General features: G+C 39.6%; 2 protein-coding genes across 2 annotated transcripts; both read left to right on the plus strand.

The window, feature by feature from the left end:
* The first annotated feature begins 412 nt into the window (after nucleotides 1-412).
* LOC116508582 (keratin, type II cytoskeletal 8-like) lies at nucleotides 413-13,850 on the plus strand. Its single transcript, XM_032217195.1, is given in 10 exon segments — nucleotides 413-551; nucleotides 554-720; nucleotides 3,340-3,548; nucleotides 4,527-4,587; nucleotides 6,156-6,251; nucleotides 6,610-6,771; nucleotides 8,256-8,381; nucleotides 10,407-10,627; nucleotides 11,780-11,829; nucleotides 13,515-13,850. Coding segments are annotated over 10 exon segments (1,371 nt in total). The 5' UTR covers nucleotides 413-433; the 3' UTR covers nucleotides 13,676-13,850.
* A 7,619-nt stretch (nucleotides 13,851-21,469) lies between these two features.
* On the plus strand, nucleotides 21,470-26,400 carry GPBAR1 (G protein-coupled bile acid receptor 1). The gene is given in 4 exon segments (XM_032237688.1): nucleotides 21,470-21,740; nucleotides 22,801-23,060; nucleotides 24,172-24,764; nucleotides 24,766-26,400. Coding segments are annotated over 2 exon segments (954 nt in total). The 5' UTR covers nucleotides 21,470-21,740; nucleotides 22,801-23,060; nucleotides 24,172-24,236; the 3' UTR covers nucleotides 25,192-26,400.
* The last annotated feature ends 712 nt before the right edge of the window (nucleotides 26,401-27,112 follow it).

The following is a 27,112-nucleotide window of genomic DNA, read 5'->3' on the forward strand; positions in this document are numbered from 1 at the left end:
TTTAAGTCAGCACCTTAACCGAGAGTTTTCAAGCAACTTATTGAGATCTCATAAACGATTCCTTTGGAAAACCAAGTTAGGGAGACTGTCGGGAGAAGCTCAACATTCAGATTCTATGGGGTGGGATATACGGAAAAAGACTCGTCTTGCTTTGGGATAAGTCCGGCTGCTCAGGTATCCCCCCCGTGGGCGTGACTGGTTGGGGATGCAAATGAGGTATGCAAATGAGGGAGCGGGGATACAATTATAGGCGAAAGTAAATAGGCAGGTGGGGTGAAGATTGGGTGGGCTTTCGTCTCAGCCAATAAGACGCCACGATACGCCAGGGTGGGGTGGGAGTCAAGAGCTTCTCAGGTATTTATTTCGTATGGGGCACCGAAGTTCTGTGTTTCGCTTTAGTGGCCTCTGGAGACTCACAAGCGCGCTTTGCACCATGAGCATCAATTACTATAGCCCGAGGAGTACGAGCTTTAGCAGCCGATCCCTCGGATCAGTTCCGAATCGAAGCTCTTTTTACCGAGCCAATTCGGGCAGCTTTCAGCCGGAACTCTTCGAGGATCCTTCAGCGCTTTGTCCAAGTCTCCCCTCTCTACCTCGACGCCTTTCCTCCTCTCCTCGCTGTCCGCTTTGGAGATCGATCCCAAGCTGCACCAGATTCGCACGGAAGAGAAGGAACAGATCAAGGGGCTCAACAACCAGTTCGCCTCCTTCATTGACAAGGTGCGGCTTCGCAGATGGGCTAAAGGCGAGCGTGTGTGGGGAGGGAAGAGTAACTGCATCCGTGCTTGCTTGGAGCTTTCGCGATTGGTAATAAAGAGGGTAGTGAAAGAGACACCATGTCTAAAAGTTGTAATACAGAGCTGCATGGATTCGAAGTTGTTTGTCACGTTTAGTGTTTCCATTAGCCGAGACACCGTTTTAATACGGGTAGTTTAAAGCTGTACTTCAGATTGCAAAGAAAATAAAGTCCAGGAATAAAAGGGAAGTGGTAATTCTCTTATATTTTGTAACGCAGAAAACTACTTAAATATCTCCATAAAGTCATCAAGGATTGCATTAAAGTTTAAGAACTGTGGTCTTTTTAAAGCTACTTTTATTGCAAAAGAATGGTGCTTATCCCCCCCCCCAAGAAAAATCTCTAAAGCAAAATCGAATATAATAGAAAGTGACCATAATAATGTAGGGATGCAACTATAATCAGTAGATGGAATGTTTCCCAAACCATTTCCTTTATTATCCAAAGCCACTTAGAAGAACCCTTTAAATATCCTTGTGATTGGGTAGTTTTCATTTGTTATCCCCCCCCCCCAACTCACTCTTTTACCCAATTTTGAATAATTACGCAGATTTGATAAGCACTGACATAAGGATTCCAGCAGCATGAGCAGTGAAAATATGCAAAAAGAAGAAAATGTATAATAACCTATACACAGCAGTGATACAACATGAGGGTAAATACTGCTTTTTTTTTTTTTTTTTTTTTTTTTTTTTTTTTTTTTTTTTTTTTTTTTTTTTTTTTTTTTTTTTTTTTTTTTTTCCGGAATCCTCCTTTCCATTAATAACTGAAGAGAAAAGATGCAAACCAATACCGTAAAAGTTTCCAAACTGGACATTGGTAGTGTGACCAAAGAGGTTCAGGAAACAGGGTTAATTCTCTTTTCACTACGGTTCTAGTGTCACATGATTTTCAAGGCTAGCTTGAAAAAAAAACAGGATAGATGGAACCCTCATAAGGTTCCTTTTCTGCACACAACTTTCAATTTCTTTGCAGATTCCCTGACTGCCAATAGTATGTATGTTACACAGTATAGCTGTTGTTCTAATTTTAGATGGCACATAAACACAAGTAAATATTTTTTTAAAAATAGCGAGAGAAATTTGCAGTGCCTCCAACTATAACACTTTCCTATATATCCACAGTTCTGTGCAGCAGCTTCATACTGTCCCATCGTTTTCTTTAGGTCTTTTTGGAAGACTAAGTGGGAGCAGGATCTCAAGTGGAAGGATATCCCAAAGGGCAGGGGATGGGTACTGAGAAAGTGCATGTCTAGGTTCAACTAGATTTAAGGGAAGTGACTTGGAACTTCCCACCCTATAAGACCTAGTGAAACAGGCAGATACCTTCAGGGAGAGGGGGTCCCACAAATAAACTGGCTCTGTGCTTTTAAAGGATTTAACGTGAAAACCAGCATCTTGAATTCTACTTAGTAAAATCTAGAAGCCAATGCAATTGATCACCAAACTAATGACAAAACATAGAAACATAGAATAACCAGCTTAGAACTGGCAATGAAGGGATCAAAGTGGTGGATGGTTGTCTGCCTTTTGGGATCAACCATCAACAATAAAGGAATGAGCAGCCTAGATATCTGTCACTGACTAGCACTTGGTAGATCATGAAGGTCTTGGAAAAGATATTCAAATATTTTGATGTCTTTATAGCTACAAAGATCAGAATCATACAAGCCATTGTATTCCCTGTGATTATGGAAGAAAAAGTTGGATTTTGAAGAAGTAAAAGAGAATTGATGCTTTTTAATTCCAGTGTTGGAGAAGACTCCCAAGAATATCGTAGGCAGCCAAGAAAACAAACAAATGGGTCATTGAACAAATCAACCCAGAGTTCTGGTTTGAGGCACAAATGATGGGGTCCAACTTTTCCTACTTTGGGCCCATTATGCAAAGAGTTATATTCCTGTAGAAGAATGTAATGGTGGAAAAGGTGGAAGGACAGAGAAAAGAGGGGATAACCACCAAGGTAGATACAGTTACTTAAGGGATGGATCATTGGAAGTGGTGAAGGTCAAGGTTAAGAACCTAACTTGGGAATCATGGAAAAAAAATCTAACTATGTGGTTGTTAGGAGTTGAAACAACTTGATTGTTCATAATCATAATCAAGTATAGCTCACACAGCAACAGTGTACACAGGTGAACAATGGGGTGGCCAAAAATGTTCATAGTGCCACATTCTGGGCCAGTTGGGACTTTATGTTTAGAAAAGAATTTGCTAAGGATATCTTCTGTTAAAGTTTAACTGACGTGGGAAGCAAGCAAAAGTGTAAATAACTGAAAACCAGAAAACTGATGTGGGAAGCAAGCAAAAGTGTAAATAACTGAAAACCAGAAAACTGATGTGGGAAGCAAGCAAAAGTGTAAATAACTGAAAACCAGTGGTTAAAAGTAATTCCATCTGATAGCAAATTCCACAGATTCTTATACAGTGGATGTCTGGGACTACACATAAATGGCCAAATAAACTCTTGTATCCTGATCAAAGAATTTTAAATGCCTCTCCTGATTCTCTTTCTAGTTTGTCTCTCTGTTTTCCCTCTCCAAGGTACGCAAGCTTGAGCAGCAGAATAAAGTGCTGGAGACACAGCTGAAACTTCTGAAGGGCAAAGACCAATACAAATCCAATGTGAGGCGTATTATGACAGCCCACAGCCAGCCCCTTAAGCAGCAGATAGACCTGCTCAATCAAGATAAGATGAAATTGCAAAATGAGCTGGGCCAAACACAGACATTTCTGGAGGAATTAAAAAGCCAGTGAGCAAATCATGAGGGAGAATGGGAGATTTCTAATTTAATATTCTGTTTGTATGCATGAGTACATGTGTGTGTCAGGAATTGACTTCAGAATTTTTTTCAAGGGAACAAGCTTTTTTTCCCCAATGAACTTATGAGTAGAATGTGGTAGGTGTGTCTTTAGTGTATAAAGTGCTCAGGATGGGTGAAAGTATAATGAAGGGTAGCACACCAATCCATCTGCAGCTCCTTTGGAGTGAGAACTGCTTTTGAAATGCACGTAGCCTGATAGCAGATCTGTCTGTTACTAAAATGTCCTTCCTTCCCAGAAGAGGCCAACCATTATATTATACTGATAAGAAAAAGATGCAAAAATTTGAACAATAATTTATTTATAAATAGGTCTTGTAATTGATACACAACAGATACTGGAGTTCTTTAGCCTTTCTACAGAACATTTACTTAGCAGAGGTTTTGAAACTTGAGAGCTTATCTGTTTCCAGTTCAGCATGCTGGCAGAAAACTGACATTTGGCTTCCCACATTCCATTAAATCCTAAGGGAAGACATACTCTAATGAGGGGAATCCAGCTAGAGGCATTTTCAGGAGCAGTGCAAATGTCTCCACTAGATGACGGTTGTTCCCTTGTGAAGTTATTGAGCATTTATTCTTCTGCCTGGAAAAAAAATCACCCACTCATTTCCCTGCCCGCACATTAGATGAAAAATTTGGAAAAGCAATTTATGTTCCATTTTATTTTACCTCAGCTCAGTTTTAATATGCCATATATTGAATTCCCAATTACAACTATAAATAGCTAGTTTCCTGTTTATTTATAACATTAATATAAATGGTACAAGTTGGATGCTTTGAAGACAGGTCTTGTAGAGGCCGCTAGAGAAAAGGAAGTTGGTAATTGGTACATGCCAACTCAACAATTACATTAATTTGTTCCCCACTGCACCTCACAACTATTGTCTCTTGTCCTCTAATCTATAGGTATGAAGAGGAAATAAATCACCGTAACCAACTGGAAAATGAATTTGTGGTGACGAAAAAGGTAAAAGGAGTAATGGAGCACTAAAAATTAGTGGGACCAGCCCTTCTTACCTTTGATTAATCTGGGATTATTTTTCTCTCTTCTGCAACTTCCAGCTAATACAACTTTCTTTCCTGAGGAATTCAAACTGTTTTCAGTGTCAGCTTTCCTTCTCCATATTCACCCATTCCCCTTACTTTTTCTTTTCTTTCTGAGCAATATGACAGAGGGCTGTTGGTATGACGGAAGGGGGATTGTTAAATGTTTTTGCTTCCACACTGCACACCCGTCTGTGAAATAGGAAAAGTGCACACAAGGTGGATATATGTGTTAGGATTAGAGTTAGCCTGACTCGATTTCCATTCTCATTTAACTTTAACTAGAGAGAACCAAGTGAAGTTCACTTCAACTATTCCTTCTTCCTGCACACTAGAGAAAATGCATAGATTTGCTCAAGATTCCAGAATTTTTGAAAACATTGTTTTGCTATATGCAAGATGGCTCAGGCTTCCAGCCAAGCTTGTCAAATAGAGAATCATTGCAGTTGTTAAGTTAGGAACACGGTTGTTAAGTGAATCTGGCTTCCTCATTGACTTTGCTTGTCAGAAGGTTGCAAAAGGTGATCACATGACCCCAAGTTATCAACTGCAATCAATTTAAATGTGAGTCAATTGCCAAGCATCTGAATTTGATCATGTGTCCATGGGGATACTGCAATGGTCATAAGTAGGAAAAACAGTCAAAAGTCCATTTTTTCAGTGCTCATTGTAACTTTGAATGGTCACTAAATGAACTGTTGTAACTAGTTGTATTTGTCTGTTTAAAATATTAGTATGGCTCATCTAAAAAAAACCCAACTCTAGGCAACTCGCAATCATTATAAAAAACACAAACCCAAATAAAAACTCAGTGCCTCAATCATCTCCTGGGAGGCCTCACTCCAGACATCTTATGTCTACTCCAACACCTGAGTGGTAATGGCCTTCTGAATGGTTAAAAGGTGCGGGCTTGCCAAGGTGGCGCAGTGGTTAAATGCAGCACTGCAGGCTACTGCTAGATCAGCAGGTCAGCGGTTCAAATCTCACCGGCTCAGGGTTGACTCAGCCTTCCATCCTTCCGAGGTGGGTAAAATGAGGACCCAGATTGTTGGGGGCAATATGCTGACTCTCTGTAAACCGCTTAGAGAGGCCTGAAAGGCCTATGAAGCGGTATATAAGTCTACTGCTATTGCTATTGCTATAAATTTTGCATGAACTGCTAAGGTCCACCATGAAAAAAAAATGGATAAGAGCAGGAAAAGAACTAAATTTGACTCAATGAAATATAACTGTAGTTATAATTAAATTAAATTACATACCATAATTTTGATTAATCACAGTGTGCATTTAATAATTCTCCTCTTCAATCACACATTAAATATTATGATTTGGAGGCAAGTTAAAGGCTCACCAAAAGGTTTAGGATAATACATTTGACCTTGTATTAACTCAAAAATTGGAAAACTTACCTCATACAGTACTTAGTGAAATTCAAGGCATATGATAGGTATCCAGAGACGAATCCTGCTGTGTACTTTTCTCTTCTGGCAGGACCTGGATGATATTTACTTGCAGAAAATAGATGTTGAATCCAAGCTGGAGAGCATCACAAATGAAATCAAATACCTCAAGCAGCTCTTTGAAGAGGTGAGTACCAGAGACAAAAATGAACAAATGATTGATGTATTCATTATATGTGATGAAAATTATTGGGAGCATTATTTTTCTCTCCTTTTTATTTGTTTGCTAGTAGCTCCTTGCAAGAGCCCTGAGTAAAGAACAGATATTGTAGTGGCTGGGATCAAATTTTACCTCATGATTAAGCTTCCCCTACACCATGGGTGTCAACCCATGTTGCTGTCACGTGATGTTTCATGATGGTGAGGTGGGCGTGGCCTGTGCCTGGACCATGGGCCCACCAGTTTGACACCCCTGCCCTACCCCAAAAAGGGCTACAATTGCAATATTATACACAATGTATTATGCCTTTCCTGCCCGCATCCAGGAGATCAAGGAATTGCAATCTCAGATACAAAATGCAATCACTGTGGAGATGGACAACAACCATGAACTGGAGATGAAAAACTTAATTGATGAGGTGAAAGAACAATATAAAACCATGATTGCCAAGAGCCGTGATGAGGCTCAAAAGTGGTACAAAAACAAGGTAACTGGTTCACTTATATCCCTGCATCCACATCATGAAAGTATAAACTATACACATGCAAACATTGGTAAAGGGCAATCTTATTTTGCTATCTCTTTCATATTAAACTCAGAAATCCAGCTTCCCAATACAAACTGTTACAAGATTAAAGCAAACTAGTTTCAGATTCAAATACACATAATAATCAGATTCTAGAAACAAGGAAAAAAGAATCTGGCAATGTTTTGCAACTCAGGGGAGTCTAGGAAAGTATTTCAGGATTTTCACAACCAGCAGAGGTCTATTAAGCTGTGGTGGCACAGTGGTTAGAATGCAGTACTGCAGGTTATGTCTGCTGACTGCTGATTGCCAGCAGTTTAGAAGTTCGATTCTCATCAGCTCAAGGTTGACTCAGGCTTCCATCCTTCCGAGGTGGGTAAAATGAAGACCCTGTTTATTGAGGCAATATGCTGACTCTGCAAACCACTTTGAGAAGGCTGTAAAGCACTGTGAAGCGGTATATAAGTCTAAGTGCTATTGCTATTTCAACTAAGCTACTGTAATCTTCTAGGTAAGGCCTAACATGTTCCCAATATGGGTCCCAGTCAGGCACTGAAGCCAATAAAGATCACCAGACACAAGGAATAGTATTTTCAGCTGCTTTTATTGGAGCAAAAGGACCTCAGCAGCTAAAGGAGCCAGGACCCCAAACAATACACAAACACAAATGTTATACAGTTATGATTAAAGAAGTTAACATACTGAGAATCAATCATTGATTCCTTGACACATGTTTCTTTTGATTGGTTTCTTCTACTTTATCCTCCTTCATACATTAATAAGCTTTCTTATCAAAAGAGGTATGTGATTTATTATTATAATAAGCTAGACGTTACCAAAGTTGGCACTATGTCCCTTAGTTAGCATCCTTCTGTGTCCTTCTAATTTGTAACTTTCTTGTTGCTAGGCAATAGTGTCCCACCATTCATTACTAATCTCGTTATATTCATCACAGCTGCAGCTTTCTGCCTTGGCAATTCCTTTAACAAACTTTCCTCATTCCAACCTGAGTCCTTCAACCAATGCCTGAATTTTCAGGATAGTTCTTTCATTCTAATATTGTAATATTTCGGGGGCTAATAATGCTCCATAGTCTACTGCCAGTCAATTCTCATCTAGTTGTAATAACGAAGCATATGCATATTTAAACATGGTTGTAGTATCATGACTTGGACCCAATCTTTTGCACAACCAGAAAGGACTTTGGTTGATGTCTGAAACTTCTCTGACTTCTAATGCCATCCATGCCCTAGATTTTATTCCATGCTTGTTCTAGAAGGAATCCAGTATGTGATATGATATCCCGCATATCTGGAAGATCTGAGGATGCGAAATCTGCCTATGTGTTTGCCTACCTGAGACCTGGTATTCTTGCTATGGATGCTGTGTCTTACTCCTCTGAATATACTATCATAATTCGTGTTTGTCCCTCTCTTACCTTCCAGATTGATGACATTGTAAGACAAACTCAGAAACATAATGATGAGATGAAAAGCATCAAAAGTCAAATTGCCGAATTGACTCGCTATGCTCAGCATGTCAATGGAGAAATTGAAGCCTTAAAGAATCAAGTAAGCTGCCAGTCTCTAGACAGAATCACACATCTTAACCAGAAATATTCATAACAGCAGCACACACAAGGCTGGTGGGGAAATGCCACAGAGGCTCTAGCTACAACCCATTCTGTGATCCAGCCTTGGGATCCAGCCAATGGTTCATTTTGTTCTCTTTTGTAACTATCTTCCTATCTGTCTTTAGTTTGTCCAGCTGCACATGTCCTCTCCTTTTTTTAAAAATAAAACGCAAGAGGGCACAATTTCTTAGAACGGGACAGGCTTCTCAAAAGCTCCAGCTGTAAATTTTACTCTCTTCCATTAACACTACTATAGATGAATCCAGGAGGCCAGCATTTGATTCCAAAGGTCTTCTAACCCCAAATGTTGTCTGGGCTCATACATTGTGTGAAGCTGTGATGTGGCTTGTAGTTTGGAATAGGCATAGGGATAAACAACCTCTGTGCCTCCAAAGTCTTGGATGCAGTCTATTCAGCTATGGAAACTTGCTGAGCAATTTTGGCCCAAGTCCTAGAAGGTTGTTAGGAAGTTAAAATGATGAGTGATCCTTGTGTAAATCGTGCTGAGCTCCTATGAGATATAAAACAAACAAATTGCTATTCCCCTCTAACAGTGATTACCAATAATTTGCTAATGTGACAAGGCATTAAAACAAATACAGATTGGAAGTAGTTATTGATCCTACCACTTTTTGGAAGGCAAACATGGCCATACTATTCAAAGATCAAGTACAGCCGTCAGCCGAAAAAAAAGTTGCATAGCTTTGGATACCATACTATACATACACCATACACAGGTGATGGCTAACCTTTTTGTTGTCGCATGCCAAAAGCATGTGCATGTGCATGTGCAGCCATAATGCAATGCGTGGATTGCATTATGGGTGCAAGCACCCCATTTTGAGCCTAGTAGGTCTCCCTGCAGCCTCCTGGAGCAAAAACGGGCCATGGGGAGGCCGCATCCCCTGAACTCCCCCGCCCCTGCACACCTGCACGCAACCCTCCTGCTCCCCCCCATGCATGTGCGTCTCCCGCATGAACCCCCCACGCATGTGTGGCAGAGACCCAAAAATCAGCTGGCCGGTGGGAGGCACACGGATGTGTGGTAGAGCTGAGCTGGGGCGATAGCTCGCGTGCCCACAGAGAGGGCTCATGGCCATACACCATACCATATGCCATACCATACACCAGCGATGGTGAACCTTTTTGGCTCGCGTGCCATAAGTTGGGGGAGTGCAGGGGGGGTTGTGTGGGTGTGCTGCACCCATAATGCAATGCGTGAACCCACCCCCCCAGTGCGCATGCAGCGCTACAGACATGACCAGCCATTTTTTGCATGCTTTTTTCGCCCTCCCCAGGCTCCAGAGGCTTTATAGGAGCCTGGGGAGGGTGAAAACAGCCTCCCCGCCCCCCAGAAGCCCTCCGGGGGCTTTAGGGACCTTCAGGAGGCTTCCCTGAAGCCGCCGGAGCAGTCAAAACGACCCTCTGAGCAAACTGGAAGTCCGTTCCTGAACTTCTAGTTTGCCCGTAGGGCTGTTTTTTTTGCACTCTGAAGGTTTCAGGGAAGCTCATGAAGCCTCCGGAGGGCCACCGGGAGGGCGGGGGAGGCTCTTTTCACCCTCCCCAGGCTCCTATAAAGGCTCTGGAGCCTGGGGAGGGTGAAAAATGGCTTTAAAAAAGGGTGAACTCAGCTGGCCAGCTCGCGCATGCACGCGTGCCATAGGTTCGCCATCACTGCCATACACCATACCTTCTTTTCTTGGCTGACTTTTATCTGCTTCTTCATTGGGAGGTTATTTCCCTTGAAACGTCTTCACAGTCTTCTTGGCTATTCACAATTCCTTTGCAGCATGGAAGGCAAGCAGATGCAGCTCAAAAGAAGTCAGTCCCCCCCCCCCCCCCATACTTAAAGAGAGAAGCTTTGCTTCTGAGGCTTTGCTGCCTCTTCTTAGTTGCTGAGCTCTCCATAAGTCTTTCCACCCAGACAGTGGAAATGGAAATGTTCCTCTTTCGTCCTGCCCAGCGAGCCAATTTGGAAAATGCTGTGGCTTCAGCAGAAGAACAAGGAGAACAGGCTGTGCAAAGTGCTAAAAGTACTGTCCAAGATCTGGAGGAGGCTCTGAAGCAAGCCAAACATGACATGGCCACCAAAATGAGAGAATACCAAGAACTGATGAACCTCAAGCTGGCCTTTGATATAGAAATTGCCACCTACAGAAAGCTGCTGGAAGGAGAAGAAAACCGGTAAGCAAGAGTCAGCTTGGACTTTTTTGTGGATGGATATGAATGGATCCCTCTGCACTTGATCCCCTAAGGGCAACATAGCCTAGGGCCCTCCCAAAAAGTTGGATGTCAGTTTCCAGATAGTGCTGGAGGATAACATTTTGAGGCAGGTTAAGGGACAACTTTGGTAGATGGTATGCTGCTTTGGATAGGCCCTTTGATGCTGTCATGTGCTGGCTTGCAATATATTAACATACAGATTATCCCATCCCAAATGAGGATGTAATCAGGACACAAAGGACTTGAATCCTTCAAGAACAGGTAGCAGAAATACAGCTGTGATCTAGACTGTTACTGTCATTTGGAATGGGATAACAAGAGCATTTTAGGAGAGTATAATCTGATAAAAAGGGACGCGGTGGCTCAGTGGCTAAGACACTGAGCTTGTTGATCAGAAGGTCAGCAGTTCGAATCCCTAGCACCGCATAACGGAGTGAGCTCCCGTTACTTTTCCCAGTTTCTGCCAACCTAGCAGTTCGAAACAGGTAAAAATGCAAGTAGAAAAATAGGAACCACCTTTGGTCGGAAGGTAACAGCGTTCCATGTCCCTTCGGTGTTTAGTCATAGCAGTTAGACTTATATACCGCTTCATAGGGCTTTCAGCCCTCTCTAAGCGGTTTACAGAGTCAGCATATTGCCCCCAACAACAATCCGGGTCCTCATTTTACCCACCTCGGAAGGATGGAAGGCTGAGTCAACCCTGAGCCGGTGAGATTTGAACAGCCGAACTGCAGAACTGCAGAACTGCAGTCAGCTGAAGTAGCCTGCAGTGCTGCATTTAACCACTGCGCCACCTCGGCTCATGCCAGCCACATGACCACAAAGATGTCTTCGGACAGTGCTGGCTCTTCAGCTTTGAAACGGAGAGCACCGCCCCCTAGAGTTGGGAATGACTAGCATATTGTATATGCGAGTGAAACCTTTACCATTAATCTGATAAAGTTTTCCAAGGTTTCAGACATATTTTCTAGTCCTACTTGGAGGTTCCCAAACTGGCCCTGGAAACTTTTTTACAGTCTGTACCAATAAGGTAAGGCTTTTTCTCTAAAAGAACCCATGCTGTCTTTTACATGTTTTCCAACTTCACAAACATGCTCCTTTTATTTCTCCCAGGATGGTTGCTCAGTTTCCACCACAACGGGTCAATGCCATTAACACGTTAGGTAAGCAGCCTTCCTGTTCTGATGGGTTGAGGTAAATCAAGCACCTGTCTCTTGCTGATCTTTCTCCTTCTGAGGTTGTTGATATTATGGAAGCCTTATTCTACCTCCCAATTCTCTGTGAACTTTTTGCAGTGTCCTGAGTTTCATCTGGGTATTTCATGTCCTGAAAAAAGGTGAAACAAATTGAGGGCAAAGGCTTACCTAAAATCCTCTTTTGCCACCTTTGCCATTCCATATCCCTGAATTTTAAATTATGTGTTAGATACAGGTATCACTTGTGCTGCAATGATATCTAATTTACAAATTCAAAAACTGGTGTACAGTGCAGTTTAGCACTAGTAATTGGTGATAAACAGTGGCAGTAGTTAACATTAAACTTTCACAGATCTCAACATATCTGCTTCTGCCCATGTTGGAGGATTTATCTGGAGAATATTTTGCCTACATAAACATTACCATTATCTATTGGGAAGCTGTTCTTTACTTATATATTGTAGAAAAACATCTATGTTGGATAACATGATTTTGAGAGACATTTATTAATTATTAGTTCATTGAAGAACTGCTGTTACATTTTTAGGATAGCTCTGAAGTCTCCAAAATCTTAGTTGAAAGACCATTGCTATATATTGATGGCATTTAATGAAGGACATGTAATGTTATTTAGAACCAGATAACCAATGAGAAATAGTATTTCACAGTCAATGTTTGAAACCAGTCAAAACAAACAAATACAAAGAAATGTAAAGCATATGGATTTTTAATTTTAGCAGTCTGAATTCAAATATTGAAGTTGCAGATTTCATCTAAAGACTGAATGGGACATTAGCCCTATAGACTTATACATGTTTGTTCTGCCTCTGAATCTCACTCGATGCATGTCCATGGAATTAGTGATAATAGAACTGCCAGCCACTTAGCCTTCTGTTAATAAATGAAATGGGTGAAGTCAAAGCCGGAAGTATAGTTTGTATATACAGTAGTTTGTAGTATACTTTGCTGCTGCTGCTTCATACTGCATGCAATTACCACTGAAGTGTTCTCCAAAAATTGGCAGAAATATGTAAAACCTATTCTCAAAGTTATTGCCTAAATGTTTCTCTATTGCTTAAGATGCTGCAAAAATGTATTATTATTCATGCAAAATAATGCTTTCAATCTAATTCATCTAATCTTTTTGATTGTTGAATAATGCTAACTTCTCTGCATTGCCCATTTGAGATAATGGACCAGAACTCTAGATTCTTCTGTGAGTCTTGTAGAGTGTGAAGAATCAGTGTTTGGTTAAATGTTTCTCAGTCTGAAATTATTGCCTGCATTTGACTTTCTCTGTCAAAACCACCTTTCACCAAGAAACCATTCAGCAGGTGTCTGGGAAAACAAGTTTCATCAAGGCCAGCCCAATTAGCATAGTTTAGGATAATAACAAATGAAGCCCAACACATTTGAAGAACAGCAAAATGGAGAAGGAAAATTTAAGGAAGCTGTTGCTTATTGCATGTGGTCAGTTGACATTTTGTTTTCTTTTTGTTTTGTTACATTGGCCTGCTGACTTAATTTGCATGAGTTCTCTGGCTTCCTCTTCTGCCAAATTGTTTTGGTGAGCCAATCAAAACTTCTGCATTGACACCTCCTCCTCCTCTGATTCCTCTATCAATTCTGAAATCCACCCATTGCTTCTGCAGCTGGATTCCTGACTCAAGGGATAGCTCTTCCCTCTCACATTGGGGCTGCAGGGATTTTGGTCTCCAACAGCAGCTCATTGAAAAGGCCTTTGATGATCAAGACCATTGAGACCAAGGATGGGAAAGTCATTTCAGAGGCCAGTCATTTTTCAGAGAAGTGACTGGAATAGAAGCAGCAAAAATGTATCTTAAATTCATAAAATGGATTGTTTTTATAACCTCTAATGATAACCTCCACATTTTCCACATTTTCTCCCACAGTGCTGTTTCTTTTTCAAGCTACAAGGGTTCAGTTTGACCTTGCCAATAAAACAATGCAGATAATGTTCTATTTACCAATTTACATTAAACCTGCTGAAAAATGTGTTGTTGGTCTTAGTTTCTTCTGGGTTCTGTCAGCAGCAGTGGTGGGTAGCAGGCGGTACGCCCCAGTACGGGCATATCAGAGCCTGCCCGGAGCACCAGATACCATTCCGGTACAGTGTTCCGGAGGGCCTACCCGCCCGCCCGAGCTCCTTACCTGTGCTTTAAGCCTTTGGCGCTTCCACGGATGCACATGGCGCATACAGCGGCTGCATGATGCTCCGCCGAGCAGCTGGAGCGTTGCAGGGGCCTAGGGAAACATCATAGGCAAGTGCGATGCATGCGCCCGTGTGTGTCCATTTGGGTGACGCTGGGGCCATTCCAACCATACTGGTTGGAATGGAATCCGGAACCCACCACTGGTCAGCAGCCCTATGCACACCATTGCTCAACCCCATATCTTGACTTCCTTTTGTAGTTTGTATCATATATTTATTCTCTTCTTTGTTAAGGAAGAAGTTTTGATCTTTCTAAGTGAGACATATACAAAGAAGTGTGCCAAGAACACAAATTCTCAGATTCTAAGAGGAGTGGAAATTTCAAGATAAGATCATTTCTGCCACAAAATGAAGCCTGGAGAATATACTGGGAAATAGCTGAAGGAAAAAATACATCCCTATATGAATAGCATTCCTTCTGCTGCAACCCAGACATTTGTTACTGTACTAAATTATTTCCTGTGTCTCTTTGCTATACCTAATTATAGTCTCTCCCAATCTTGACCTTGGATGTTTTTGGATCCAGATTGGTAGAAGTGACGAAATTTATGGTCCAGAAGTATTTCAGGAGCCATTTTGAGAGAGGCCTCATCGAGTGATGACTAGGAAGACAAACCCATAAATAGACTAACATGATCAGAGAAACTCAGTTCCAAAGACTCTTGTTCAGCTCTATGAGTTAAAATCAAAATAATTTTAAGTTTATATATAATATACATACATACATACATACTACTATACATATACATATACATATACATATACATATACATATACATATCAATACATATACATATACATATACATAGTATAGTAAGTTAATATATAATACAATTATAATATATAATTGTTACAATTTGGGAGGGCAGTTTTTAAGAGTTTCCTGGTATTTAAATTTAATTATAATAAGCAGCCATAAGTCTGGTCTTCCTAACAACTCTTAGTTAAACTTGTTGGAAGAAAAGTGTTTGGGATCTTCCAGCTCAAAAGCCAGGAATATAGAACTAAATCAGCCTTGGTCAAGCAGTGGCTGTGTAACCATGTAGTGTTGTATATAAAGCCAGTGATGCCAAATCTCTAGACATAAAATGAATTTATTGGGCATGGGGAAATATACCAAAATGGAAAGGTAACAAGTGAAGTTAATAATCACATAAATATACAATTACAAACAAACCAGCCCAGATAAACTAATTATTTATTGCCTCCTTGAATAAGCTTTTGGCTTTTATGACGCACTTGGTCCATCTTTGTCGAAGGCTGATCTGGATTTCCTGCTTGACGCAGCCTAGGCAAGTATTTCTTATTTCTTTTTGACAAATTATCAGTTAAATTCCTGCCATGTCTGTGTGAAAGATCAGACATTAAGGTATTTCTATGGTATACAATTCTGTTAATGTTACAATAATAGTTACTTCTAAGAACCTGGGAATTAAATTGGGTGTGTGTAGATAATCGTGTCAAAAGAAAGCAAGATAGAGAGAAATAAGGGAGGTTGCAGGAATCACACTGCACATTCCTAAATATTGTTATGGAATACTAGATCCCAGAGTTTTGTGGAGAGATGATGGTTGTTAAAATACTTATAGCCTGTCTGTGTCTATCCCTTCGATTTATAAGAGGGTTCAAAAGGCTAAGAACACAGGAGACTACCAATTTACAGTGCAATATGAAAAGGCAGGAATGTAAAAGGTAAGAGACCCTGAACCCCTCCCTATCTTTTGAAAATACAACTCCCAGAATGCCTCATGCCATCTGGCCTGCTGAGACTTGTAGTTCTGCTGGAGCTCCATAACTTTCCTCTCCCTACTTTAAGGAGTGTGGTATATAGTCAGGTAGTTAAGTCTTCCATGTCAACTCTAAGATGACAGAATAGAGCAAATAAGAGACAGGTCATGTTTGTTCTTGTGACAACAACTGTGACTGGGTACTGAAAGATGAAGGTAGTAAGGCATCATGGACAATGTGTACCACATTGCTTGTAGTGATGTAGGTAAGTTTATTTTAGACCAGGAATAGAGCTGTTCTTTTTTTGTTCAGGACAGTTGAGAAGCTAAAGCCATTATTGTCCTTAAAGGCTAATAGACCTTTGCAATGGAAGTATGGCATCAGTCAGCCCTTGAGGAGCACTAGCCACAGAATGGGAAGAAAGAACATCAGTCTTCATTTAAAATGTTTACAACATTCAAGTGGGGGATTAAATGGAAGAGAAAATAAGCCACTTTTAGAGAGCTGCCTTTTTAAAACAAACACACAACTTTGAAATGTTTCCCATCTCTTCCTCTGACATATTTTATACTGACTTTTAGAAACAGTAGCTCAAGAAGATGTTTTCTTCTCAGTTAGAGTATTAATGTATTTCACAGTGTTTTGTTACTATTCAGGAGTTTGGGTCTATGGCTGAATTTGGACTATCTGCATTCAAAGCAGATGTTTTACTGTTGAAAAATTATGTTTTACATTTCTAAATAATTTCAGTCATTTCTATAACAATAAAGTCAATATAGTCATCAAAAAATAAAATTAAAATTTATTTTTTTCAGTTTTGAGTACAAGTCCAGAAGGGGTTTTCAAACACAAACTACCGTATTTTCAGATATAAGGCGCACCAGAGTACAAGACGCACCAAGATTTTGAAGAGGCAAATTTTTTTAAAGAAAGTTTTTGCATCTGCAGACCTCCCACAAAGGCACATTTTTCGCGGGAAATGGGCCATTTTTTGTCAAAAAGCATGGCATGCATAGCCTTGAGGAGGCTTATAGAGTGCTCCTGGGGGCTGGAGGGCAAAACTCGGCCTGTTTTTCGTTCATTTTTGCCCTCCCCAGCCCCCAGGAGCACTCTGAAAGCCTCCTGAAGCTATGCATAGCCCTTTTGTGAAGGGGGCAGGATTTCAGGAAGCCAAAAATGCGGTATTCAGTGTATTAAGACGCACCCAGATTTTCAACCTCTTTTTTGAGGTTGATCTTATACTCCAAAAAAAAGGTAGAATAGAATTTTCTCTTTAATTAGAACAATCAATTTTGCCATCTCTTTCCAACTCCATGCCTCCACCATCTGTTCTTCCATTGTGGGAATTAATGAGGTCCTTCCATTTATGTGTTATATAAGTTATCACCATTGTCAACATGTATGAAACAAAGTTCCAAATTTTCTTTCAAGCTCTGTGAATTGGTTTTTTTAAAACTTTGTTGTACTCTGCCCAGAGTCACTTGTTTTGTGAGATAAGGCTTAATAATAATTGAACAATAAATAAAATGTTTACATTCTTATGAAGCTTCATCACAAACTGAAATTGCCTAAATAAATTATTATGGCAAAAAGCACTAAGAGAAGCAAGCTTACAAATTAATGTTTTCCTTTTCAGAAGTGGAGACAGATATATGTGGAAATATGTGAAAAAGTACAGTGGCGGCAAAACCACAGTTCAGTGACACGGAGGAGTAGAAAACATTTTTCAGGAAATGATGTAGCATAAATAGCATTCAGGCAGAGCTGAAGGTTCATATACTGTGGCCTCATATTTAATCATAAACTTGAATTAAGGAAATGCTTTTTTGATGTTGTCATATTGCAATATGCCCAAACAAACTGTATTGCGGTTTAATATTCATCCAACATGCTAAAGCAATGACTGAATTTCCACGGTATGATGAAACACAGAGCTCCATTTTAGTCTAGATTAGCATATATAAGACACCCCTTCCCCCAACTGTGGAATAGATGATGGAAGCAATGGAAGCAATCTTTCTTCATTTAATTTAAAATAGTACATTTGACTTTTATGGAACTCTTGCCTGTTTTGCAAATGGAAGCAAACACACTTGAGGTAGAACAAAGAATGTGTTTTCATGCTTTTCAATCAAGTGATTTGATCCTGTGAAGAGGTTTTTTGAATTTAAAAGTCTAGGCTTCTTTGGCTGACTTTCTCCCTCTGATAAAACATCGAAGCCAGATATCTTGGCCACAGGCCTTCAGGCCCTAACTCTCTGAGGACATCATTCCCTTACCAAAGCAATAATGATGCCTCAGAAGCTCTGAATTTGGTGCCTTTCATATTCATCAATTAGATCTTTCATGTTTTTTGAATGTTTTCCTCCTCAGCTAGACTGTAAAACAGACTTGGCTTCTTGAGTAAACAAAAGCTGAGTTTTTTTTCTTGAAAGTCCTCTAGAGAAAAGTGGTAAAGATCTGAAGAAGAGAGGAATCACTGAATCCTGGTCTCCATTTATACTTAACTGTAACATAAAGTCATTTTTCTTTCTTTGTCTCTATGATATTGCCATATTTCACGAGGAAGAATGCCTTCTATATCATTATCTGTACTGGTTTAGAAAAAGCATTTACCAAAACTAGTAAAACCTGTGATCTTTCATTATCCATTATCTTAGAAGCCAACTCAAATGACCAATAGTGGATGTGACCAGCAAGGGGTCAGGAGGTCAGCCTCTACCTCTGCCCATTCCCCCCCCCCCCCCAATATTAACTCTGTCCATTAGCCTTGATTTCCCAAGTTCTAGTTACATCCACCATTTCCCTAAACATGTTTTGGACACCAACTTTCTTGAAGACTTCTAGAAATGGGAAAGTGAGGGCAAAGCAGATCACCATTATATCATTTAGGAGAAGGAGAGGAGGCAGTTGACTGTCTTCTCCTTCCCTACAAGAATAGGGCATATGGTCATTCCTATAAAGACAAAATAGAAGCAAGCTCCTTTCCTTTAAAAACCAGAAATTATCAACTTTGGCTGACAAATAACAATCTGACTCTAAAGTTTTTTGAGGTTGTCTTTCAAGAGGTTTTCTGAAATTACTAAGAGATAGAAGTAAACAGAATCATTGTAGGACTAATAGGTATTTCAACCTACATAGTTTTGAGTTCATAGGAAATTAAGAACAACATTGGAAGAGATGGTTTAATTTTCAAGATGTGGATAAAACAGATATTAATATTTAGGAAGGTTTCAAAAGAATGATGTAGGTGAGAATAATGACTGACTTACCATTATGATTTTTTAAATATGTTTAATCAATTTCTTTAACAACTGAGAGTTGAGAATATAACAGGAAAATAAAGGAAGATAAAAGGCTTTTTAAAAGTATTAGGCAATCACTGGTCAGTCTCCCTGATCAACTCCCATTAAAGGCCAGGTTCCCTGGCCAGTAGCCATGCAGACTGACAGATTATGAAAATTAGAACACTGCATTATCTGTACAGTTAAATGATACTAAACTGCATTTCTATAAATGGAAGCACTGTTCCTTAAACCACTGTGGGACTCACTCGCTTTAGTCATAGCCATAACCTGTCACTTTTATATTTTTCTATTGCATTCAACCAGTGGTTAAAAAACCTTGAGTGTATCTTGGTGGATTACCAATAAAAGTTATTGCCTGCTTCACACAACTTGCAGACTAGGGTAACATACAGTTGGATAGCTTGCAGCTCGATATGTTGTAGGAAGACATCAATTTCATAGTCCTATGGAAACCATATCATCATATGGATACTGGATTCCATTTTTTCTCCTTCAGTTAAGGAAGAATGTTTATTTTATAGAAGAATGAACACACACATAGATATAAAGAAACGAAAACTCAAACATATTGCAAATACGAAGTAATTTCTCTCTGAGCCACAAACTCCCCAAAACTCTGTAAATGAGGTAAGATGTTTATATCCTAAAACCCTCATCTCTGGAATAACCACATATTTATCTAAATTGCCAAATCACCCTTATGGTGTATGTGGCATTTATGGCTTTCTAGATGTGGAGCCAGCTTGGGTAATGATTAAGGCCCTGGCTAGAAACTGGGAGATGGTGAGTTCTAGTTTCATCTTAGGCAGGTCAGTTAGGTGACCATGGGCCAGTCTCTCTCTCCCTCACTCTCCCTCTCCCTTAGGAAAGAGGGCAATAGCAAACCACTTCTAAAAAACCTTACCAAGAAACTGGGGGAGTTGTCCAGGCTATCACCAGAAATCAACACTGATTCAAAAGCAAAATGAAAAGAAACAATTGTGAAGTTTTAAATGAGCCTTATAAATTGCAGAATAGTTAAATTACACTGAATAACCAGAAATTCTCTAATCTCCCTCTGCTTTCAGCAGGAAGACAAGAGTAAAGGGTAGAAGCTGCAAAAAGAGAGAGGTAGGACTGCTTGGTTGAACCCACATCTAACATGGAGAAAAGAGTGTCATCCCTCTCTGATTATTTATTTGAGAACGAATAACAAACTATCTTGCAAACCAAACATGTTGCAAATAAAATAATTTTAAGAGGGTATCAACAAACTCAAAATCTCAATAAAGCAGAAGAGAAAGAAAGATCTGATTGGGGCTTCTCAGCTGAGTGTTAAACTCAGTTTAAGTTCTGTTTTAAGTGTTTTCCTTTATGAAAGCAAAAGCACTCTAGAGGAATTTTTTACAAAATAATATCTGTTGTGTAGTGGGCTTCAGTAGGCAAGAACAGACCAGCACAGCTACAACAGCATGTATTGACTCAAAACTGGAATTATGGAACAACTGGCAAAGTCCTGTAATTTATACTGGGGCCCACAGGGCCTTAACCAATCACAATACTTGAAAAGCAGGCCCAATATGAATGTTATAAGTTTCCCTCCAAAACAGTTTGCAGTTAACAGGGGTTATATAAAGGTTAGTTTCACTTTAGCAGGGCTTACACAAATATACATACATACATACATACATACATACATACATACATACATACATACATACATACATACATATATTCAATACATAACAATATCCATTTTAAAAATCAAATGGCATAAATGGCAGACTTTGAGTTCTTCAGAAACTTTTATCAGATTTTTTTTTAAAGGGAGGAGAAAACCCCAAAATTAGGCAGCTATTTCAAACATCTTCTGTCCAAAATGAATTTTTAACATGGAGACTGCAATACATTGGTAGTGTTGCCCTACTTATGTTACATCTACTACATATTCTGTTTATATATTAATTACTTTGCAGAACAAAGATCAATGGCTGCTTCACTCCCATCTTTCAGACTGAAACCCCAAAGGTGATATTCTTTCTTAGCTGGTCTTTTGTCAAGGGCAAAGTATCCAAAATCTCAGTGTGGCAGAGAGCACAAGTAAAGGGACATCCCAGTCTATATCTCAGCAAAGCTAGAGATTGATTTTAACTGGTTCATTAGATTAAAATGATAACTAAAGCAAATAATATATAACATCACTAGTCTGCTACTCAGCAGACAGATGTTGATGGCATCCCACGCTAAAAAGAATGTTCTCCCATCTCTTCGCTGCCAACAATGCACTTTCTACTATAACTGAGAGCCACCAGGAGGCAGCTGAGCATCTGAGGGAAGCAATGTTCAAGGCTGGGCTAGAGAGATAATAAGGGAAGTGAACGAGAAACAGACGCATTGTCCTTTGATAGCAATCTAGACTTTTCCTGTTCCTCAGAAAGGACTTTTTTTGACTGCCTGCTCTCTGGGTTGACTAAGGAGGTGGCGTCACTGTTTTAAAGCTGAAGAAAGATCATCTTTTGGCAGAGAAGAAAGTCTCCCCAGAGTGTGCTGACTCCCTTCTCCTTACATTTAGGATGCAATGAGTGATGATGTTATCCACAGGATTCCTGTTGTGCCTAGACTTGCAAAAGGTAAGTTAATTTATCATTTTCTGAATACAGTATTGGGTTTGATTGGGATTAAGCGCACACAAGCCTCCAGTAGCCCTTTTGATCATTGACAGATGACAGTTTCTGTCATGTGCGAATCATATTATCCCACTGTACTTGCTGCTTTGGGATAATATAATTCAAAAAGAGTGCTTAGGAAAACACTTCTAAAACAGAGTTACAGTAACTTTATGCTTAATACAGAGGAAGAGAGTCGAGCTGGGAATCTTCCAAAGAAGAATAATAGTGTTTATATGCAGAAAAAATATATATTTCTCAGCTAATTTCACCTGCTTCAATACTGAATTTTTCATTCAACTCTAGGCATAATCGTCAGAAGTTAAGCCCTACTGAGTACATTACAATATAGTTTACTGCAAAGTAAAAAAAATACATAATTGTATTCTACAAGTACTTTTACCACAATATATCCTAAGCTACAATTATTTGAATATTTACTGGTCAATCAGATTTACATTTGAAAAGGGAGAAATAATGAGCAATGGGAACATCCAAGTGCCATATTCCACTATTAGTTTTTAACCTGTGAGATAATACCTCTGCCTAAGAAGCAACTTTTGCCTCACACTTTAACTACCAGCAGCCTATAAAATATATATTTTAGTGATGTAAATGTGAATTGGGGTCCCCATTTCTGATCAGAAAAAAACAAAATGAAACATCTCTCATTCCTTAGAAATTTGGAAAGCAGCTTCAACAGGACAGAAGACAGTCTCACCTGAACAGCCATTTTTACCAGGCTTCTCAAAGGACAAGTGGGAATTTCCACATTTCTCTCTTTCCCGATGTTCAGAGCATTTTCCATCAAGAAAGTCCCAATTTGTTTTCTCCCTCTTGAGAAAGACTAGAAGGGATCACACTGAGGATGGTTTCTCTTGCTGGCCATTCAGTCAGTGTAATAGGTTAATTGACTCCTGTTATACCTAGCCAGATGGTAAGAGTTTCTTTCTAAGTGCCTTTTGCTGCTTCTTTATGAGCTTGTTAAAATAACATTCCTGATGTTTGTGGTTTTTCCTTGTAGAGTGACTGCAACCACAGGTGATGCCATGGAAGTCTCCTCCCCACCCCAATTTCCTGACACCTTTCTTAGCAACTGATCTATTCCTGCACTGCTAAGAAGAGTGGAGGTTTTACTACCAAAGATAGTAGGTGCACAGTATCTGCCCTCCCCACCGCCCTTGCTCGTTCTCCTACATGGCTACACTCAAGAGCATTCTCTAAGTAGATGGCTCTCGGAGAAGTCAAGCTATAGATAGAACAGCTGCTTCTGGTGATTTCCAAGTAAGTTAAAATTAAAATTTCTGGTTCCAAAAGTTAGTGGGAAGGGCTATTTATGCAAAGAACCACATGGGATGATATCGAAAATCTGAGCGAAGGAGATCTGCATACCGCTCACTAGTTTGTTTTTGCACTGGCTGCACTTTTCTTGTGGTGATGTGAAGTCACATTCCAAAGACCATGTACGGTCTTTGACCCTTAGCATGGTGCACATCTATGTCCTAATAAAAGTAATAAGTTTAAATGTTCAGCAATCTTTTCTGGAATCTGGATGTCCTCCATGGCTTTCTTAAGTACGTAGATGTGTGCCTCAAAGGAAAGCATGACTTGGCAATAGCTGGGTATGTGAAAGGGGATTTAAGAAACAGTGGAGTTCACAGGAAGAGCAAAGGGAGATATTTTTTATCTTACTTATTTCCTTAACCAGAAAAGCCTCTTGAAGACACAAGTTCTGATCTGTTCTCTGACGTGTTTAGATTTCAAGGCCAGTTCAAAAATGAAACTGGCAATTTTAAGTTAACATCATGCTTTTCTTCAGTGTTAAAAATAACAATTCCTTTAGATGTATAAAACTCGGGATTGGACAAGAGACACATTTGAAATTCCAAAAATGTCACAGTGGTTACTGTGGAGGTAATTGGAACAGATTTGTTGCAAAGTTTATGTAGTAGTATTTACTGTACATATGTGTGGTTGACAATTTATTAGTGGGATTGTTTTAAATAGGACTGCATTTAAATCTCTGAAATGTCGAGTTGCAATTATTCACTTCTCTGTTGTGGTTCATCATATCTTTAACATTTTTGCAATACTTTTTTAAAGATTTCTTTTACACGGTTTACCTAAAGTCATGGAAGTTTTGCACTAATCAATTTCATTGTATTTAAGTACAATGACAATAAAGATTATACTTATACTTAATAGTACATTATTATGCTATTCACATCGAGAGTTATTTTATTTTTATATAATGTATATCATTGTGTAATTATCATAACATGTATTACCATAGCTAAGAAATGCATCATAACTGAACTCTTTCTATAGCTACGGTCATTATCTTAAAAAGAAAGATAAATACTAAGCCATACATCTCCTGGTTTTATTTATTTAGACTATTTCCTTCAGGAAGTCCTTTCCGAAGCCCAGAAGATTGTGGATTCTTTATCAGACGCTCAGATGGGCTCCCAACTGAATGAACATCTTATATTCATATTATCTCGGCTCCTGTCAGCTTTCATCATTCTGGCCAATGTTTTCATTATATTTGGGATCCTGTTTAATCGCAAGCTCCATGGAACCATCAACTGGTTCTTCCTGAGTCTGCTCATTGCTGACCTCTTGGCTGCGGGAGCTCTTCCCCATGTCTTTCAGAAGGATCATGTGAGCTATTCGTGCTTAGCACGTTATGTTGTGCCCAATTTCCTTTTTCTCTCTTTTTTAGCCAATCTGCTGGTGATGCATTATGCTAAATATACATGCATCATCCAACCACTGCACTACCGCCAGTCCTGGGTTTATCGCTGGTCTGGTCTTTACATATGCTTAGCATGGGTGTCTCCCTTGACTTTTGCTTCCATGCCATTGGCTTGGTACCAAGGGAATTCCAGTCAGAAGTGCTCTGCTGAACAAGTCTTAACGTTGCCTTACCTCTTTGTAGAAACCTATGTGTTCATCATCCCAATCATCTTTGCAATAGCTGTAATGGGTAATCCGAATACTCTGTATAGCCAGAAAGCAGCTTAAAACATTAAAAAAACTGCTTAATTCAGTGAATCAAAGTCAGACCCCATCGGAATTGGAACAACAACTGGAACTGAGGCATGCAAAGAGTATCGCCAGTGTCTCTCTCATCTTCCTGGTCTGCTGGGTGCCATATATTGTTTGTTTGAATATCTCACTACATTTAGAAATAAAAGGTAATAGCACTCTTGCTATTGTTATCTGCATAGGAACTGCCAGTGCTGCTGTAATACCCATCATCCTCAGTCTTGGCAATCATCAATACATCGAATTTTGGAGTGACATGGCCATGAAAGCCTATAGAACCTGCTGCCAAAGACAGGGGTGCAAACAAAAACAAAATAATCAGCCCCGTGGCAATAATACAGAAATTCCTACAATTGCAGACTGATGCTTTGCAGTGGGAAGTCATCGAATCCCTCATCCAGCCATTTAGCAGCACAAATGCTTCAATCTTCTCCCTTCTGCTTGGAATGAAATGGGAATGTGTGCTTCCATTCATGGTTTCCCATAACTTAGATCAGAATTCTGCTGTTTGTTGGGGATCTAATGCCATTCAAAGGTTCAGCTAAATATAGAAAGGACATTTCTTTTTCTTTTCCTTGCTGGCAGTCCTGGGAACACAAAGAAGGTTGGAATGCCTTGAAAACACATTAACTTTGATTTGCTATCAAAAAATGGAGAAGTTGAAAAACAATGAACAGTTGGGAATAGATTCTCCTACACAGCTCTATTCCTGAATTCCCCTCCTCCTAAATCCCTAACTTCTAGACCTGCTGCTTACATTAACCCCCCTTTCTCCTGACATGGAAAAAAGTCCCTGGTTCTCCATTATAAGAATGTCAGAATAGAAGATAACATCTGAATTTCAGCAGCCTTAGCAATCCTTGTTCCTTAAATTCCTTGCAGTGCAATTGAAGGATATTGGGAAGCCATTGGGACATTTGTATATCAAGTAGGCTGGATTTACAATGAACCATAGGTTCATATGAATATGTGAAATGGGATCACAAGCAGAGTAACCAAAACCAAATACTGACCACATTCTAAAATCAAACCCTTACAATGTAAGTTAATCTCTGTTGAAAGATCAAGATTCATTCATTATGAAGGCATGCAAGTACATAAATAAATCTTCCATTTCCCATTATCTTGGCCTTGGCTGCCTCTCACAACAACCCCATGAGATAGAAAAGGCCCCAATTATTCACATGTTTACAAATAAGGAAAACTACACTGAGGCACACTCCCATTTTCCTGGTATTCTCAACATCACCAATAACAACACATGCCCCCCTCTGTAGTTGAGGTCTGTAGTTGATACCTGAGACTTTAAGGACCGAAACAGATGAGGAAGGAGCTAATGCTATTTCAGCAAATCTGAATTCTTGGATCAACCCTGAGCAGAATACTCCCAACTCAAGGCTGGGAAGAGAATGGACAAATGTTCACTGATTGAAAATACTAAGATAAAAAGCTTAAGAATTTATACCTTATAAAGCTAATACTGTATGCTAGGCTCCTTTGTTGTGTCCTGCCATAATTAACTCTTCATTGTAAATACCAGTTTTTGTTGGCAATAAAGAATTTTTAAAACTGTCTTAAGTCAATGAAGCTTCTGCTAACTACTGACCGGAGGATTAAACTTCTAAAACATTGTTATAGCTGTTCTTCATGTGAACCTTGATGATAAAGGCTGCCAAGAGAGGCAAGAAATAGTTAAGGATTGATGACTTGGTGACAAATTTAATTAAGGTGAAATTGGGCTGGGTTTTTTTTTTTTAGCCTGTGGGTTTACTTACACATCCATTTACCATAATCTTTTTCTGAGAAGAAGCAGATGCTTTGTGAGGTCAGAAGCAAACTGGTTTGCCATTTATGCTTATTAATACTTAGGACCGAGACATAATGTCCTCATTAAAGAGCTAATATAGTTCTCTTGATCTTAATTGGTCTAATTCCCTTTTTAAACAATTGAGGTTGGGAGCCATTACGACCTCTTATCTTGCAATCTTCCAGATTAGGAATTCCCACTTTCCATCTTTAGCGATAAAACATCAAACCAATTTCCTATTTCCTTCATCCTAGCATTTGGGCAGTTTGGGGTTAGCAAACTCAGGCCTGGCTGTTGGGCCTCCAATCACATCTAATAGTTTCTCATCTTTTTTTTTTTTAAACGCAGTGGTGTGTGAGGCAAAGCTTAAGCAGAGGAAGGCTTTTGTATTTTCTTCCACGTCTGTTTTTAATTATGAGCTCTGCAACTCGTTTCTTCATAAGTAAAGGTAAAGGTTCCCCTTGCACACATATGCTAG

This window comes from Thamnophis elegans, chromosome 1 (genome assembly GCF_009769535.1).
Source record: "Thamnophis elegans isolate rThaEle1 chromosome 1, rThaEle1.pri, whole genome shotgun sequence".
Taxonomy (NCBI): Eukaryota; Metazoa; Chordata; class Lepidosauria; order Squamata; family Colubridae; genus Thamnophis; species Thamnophis elegans.